Source organism: Theobroma umbraticum, unplaced genomic scaffold, assembly GCF_002168275.2.
Source record: "Theobroma umbraticum cultivar Fairchild unplaced genomic scaffold, ASM216827v3 scaffold_89.0, whole genome shotgun sequence".
Lineage (NCBI taxonomy): Eukaryota > Viridiplantae > Streptophyta > Magnoliopsida > Malvales > Malvaceae > Theobroma > Theobroma umbraticum.
In genome coordinates, this window is record NW_018397271.1 from 689,476 (window position 1) to 692,088 (window position 2,613).

At 37.9% G+C, this 2,613-nt stretch overlaps 1 protein-coding gene across 1 annotated transcript in view; it reads right to left on the reverse strand.

The window, feature by feature from the left end:
- Positions 1-953: 953 nt before the first annotated feature.
- The window catches only part of KOR2 (Six-hairpin glycosidases superfamily protein), a 5,923-nt gene continuing 4,263 nt past the window's right edge, over positions 954-2,613 (reverse strand). The window contains exons 3-5 of the mRNA XM_021441739.2: positions 2,279-2,613; positions 2,004-2,176; positions 954-1,518 (exon numbers count right to left, since the gene is read on the reverse strand). The exon at positions 2,279-2,613 is cut by the window's right edge and continues 266 nt beyond it. Coding sequence (XP_021297414.1) covers positions 1,117-1,518; positions 2,004-2,176; positions 2,279-2,613 — 910 coding nt within the window. The 3' untranslated portion in view covers positions 954-1,116. The remainder of the gene's footprint in view (positions 1,519-2,003; positions 2,177-2,278) is intronic.

A 2,613-nucleotide genomic window follows, 5' to 3' on the forward strand; every position in this document is an offset into this window, starting at 1 on the left:
ATTTTCCTTCAGATGATTTTGATTAAAATGGATAATAGTTCTCATTATTTATAGGCATGAATGCTTACTCTTAGAAAGGTGTTAAATGATTTTAGGCTTGTTTTCTGATGAATATGGTTAATTCGTAAATCAATGCATTAAGGGCTTTAAACAAAATTTCAGAGTTCTGTGTCAATTGAATCTGGATGGTTTTTGCACCAATATAAATGGAATTAAGGGGGTTCAACTGGTTATTAAGCATTCCTAATTGTCTTTTAATTTTACAAAATTTGTTATTAAGAGGGTTGAATTAATAGATAATCAGCTTCAACATTAGGTAGATAAAGCAATGCAATTATTAAAAACAAGTCACATAATGCCAACAAACCAGTCACACAATTCCTAAAATCTAGTCATGCAATGCCTTCTATCCAGTCCCATATTGTCTAATAGTCAGTCACTTGATGCCAAATAAACAGGTTACGATTCTTAATATCCAATCACACACCTTAACATCCAGTGATGCAATGCCTAACAAATATTTATGCATCGCTTATAAACTGAATGACTTTGCTACTCCCAACCAGATTTAAGTTTCCAAAGTCATATAATTTTCCCATCAATGTTTGCATTTTATGAAGATAAAAGAATAAAGTAAAGAACTCATAATAATTACCTTGATGTCATCTCTACACTTTGGGATGGTGAGAAAGTTGGTTGGCAATATAGACCTCGATGACATTAGAGAGCTAGAAGGTAAGATGTAGACCTCGTTGGCATTGAAGAGGGACGGAGAGATAGCTAAAGAGAGATTTAATTTTGAAATTTTTATCTGAATGGTGGGAGAGGAGAAAAAAACTAGAACCACTTAATTGGATTAAATGGTTTAAAATGTTTAAAGGGTATTCTTGTTAAGTTATGCCAAAAATTATCTAAAAATAATTAAAATTATATTGAAGGTTATTTTTGGAGTAAGCTTATTAGGAAGGTTATTTCTTACAATTTTCTCATAATATATCAAGTTACAGATACAGCAATATGAGACGGGGCCGGTTAGAGTCCAAATGTTTTAACATGAAGGAACGATTATAAACAAGAGCTGAAAACAAGTCTAGCTATAGGACAACTCTCAGCAGCTTAGGGCCTCCAGGGAGCAGGGGGTGGCGGACTCTTAGGATAGAGAGGTGGAACTGCTGAAAAGATGGTATTCTTGTCAATGCCATGGCCACCACTGTGGGTCAGAGATGCAAGTGCCGCTATCAATCCGGCGTTTCCAGCCAGTGTTGGCTCAGTGTAGTTAAAATTGGTTCGAACATCTTTGAAACGGTCAAACTGATCAGGGCCTCCAACCATGGCTCCTGTAATGTTGTTAGGATTGGGATTTCGGCTATCACGCCACTTCCGTCCGCCCGTGCACGAGTATTTTATGTTGTTGTGGGGTATTGATGCGCCACGGTGATGCACATGTCTAGGGAACGTTTTATCGTGTCCCACCACATAGCTCATATTCATGGGGTTTTTTCCCAAGATGTAGTCCACCTACGGGCAGAAAAAAGACAATGCAATTAAAGTTGCATGCTCGGAAAAACAATATAAATTAAGCTCTCATATTAGACTCTAGACAAACTTAGGAAGTTATGACTGCTGTCCTTGTGCTGCAGATGGTAAACTATCCGATCAACTATGCTTGCAGTATCTTGCATGATGATCTAAGGAATCCTTACCATGTTTTTATCTGATCATGATTCCATCAAATGTTGTCGAGCTGATATATATGTATGATATTTTACTTTAGGAGATAAGAGATAGTACTATATTTTTTGAGACAAAAACATACGAATAGTAATCAAGCTTAACGGACAACAACAATTGGTAGTCTACGCAATGCGCTTCACTTTCGTCATGACCAAAACACAATTTTATACATGCAATTTCTATTTCCCCGTGGTTGAAAAATGCACATTTCCTTGAAGCTACTATTAAATGTTGAGCATATATACGACATGGGAAGAGCAAGTCGTTACCTGGGAGGTTGCAAAATTCCGAAGATATTCTGATGAGAAAAATCTAGAACCGCAATTCCACCCTGGCACACCCGTGGCGTTCAAATAATCAGCAAAGAGATTCGCTAAGAAGGCAGCATTAGCCACATACTGAAGAGGATTGGGCTTTCCAAGGTTCAGTTGGATCATTCCTCCTGCAAGGTGGCCAAAGAGAAACCTTGATGATCCATAAAATACTACTATAATTTGTGGCTGAAAGAATTGGTGGTTTATGAAGGGGACAAGTTAAAATATACCTCGAGTCCAGTTAAAGTAATGGAATTCTTTAAGATAAGAACACATGGTAAGAGCCGTTACGTTGTGATACATGTGTAACATGTCCTCGTAAGGGTAGCCTGGGCTCAAAAATATCCTGTACCTTGTTAACAACAACATGGCTGCCGGTAGTTTGTTATCCCAGCTGAGTGCCCTGTTTGTTGGAATATCATAAAGTGCCTTGGAGTTCTTAGACAAGCCTGGGTTTGTTGCCAATGAAATGTAGCTAACATTTCCTGTGGCATAGTACAACCAGGCGGCACCCCACATGTACTCATCGTAGTAGCCACTAGAATTATAATAGGGTTGGATATAA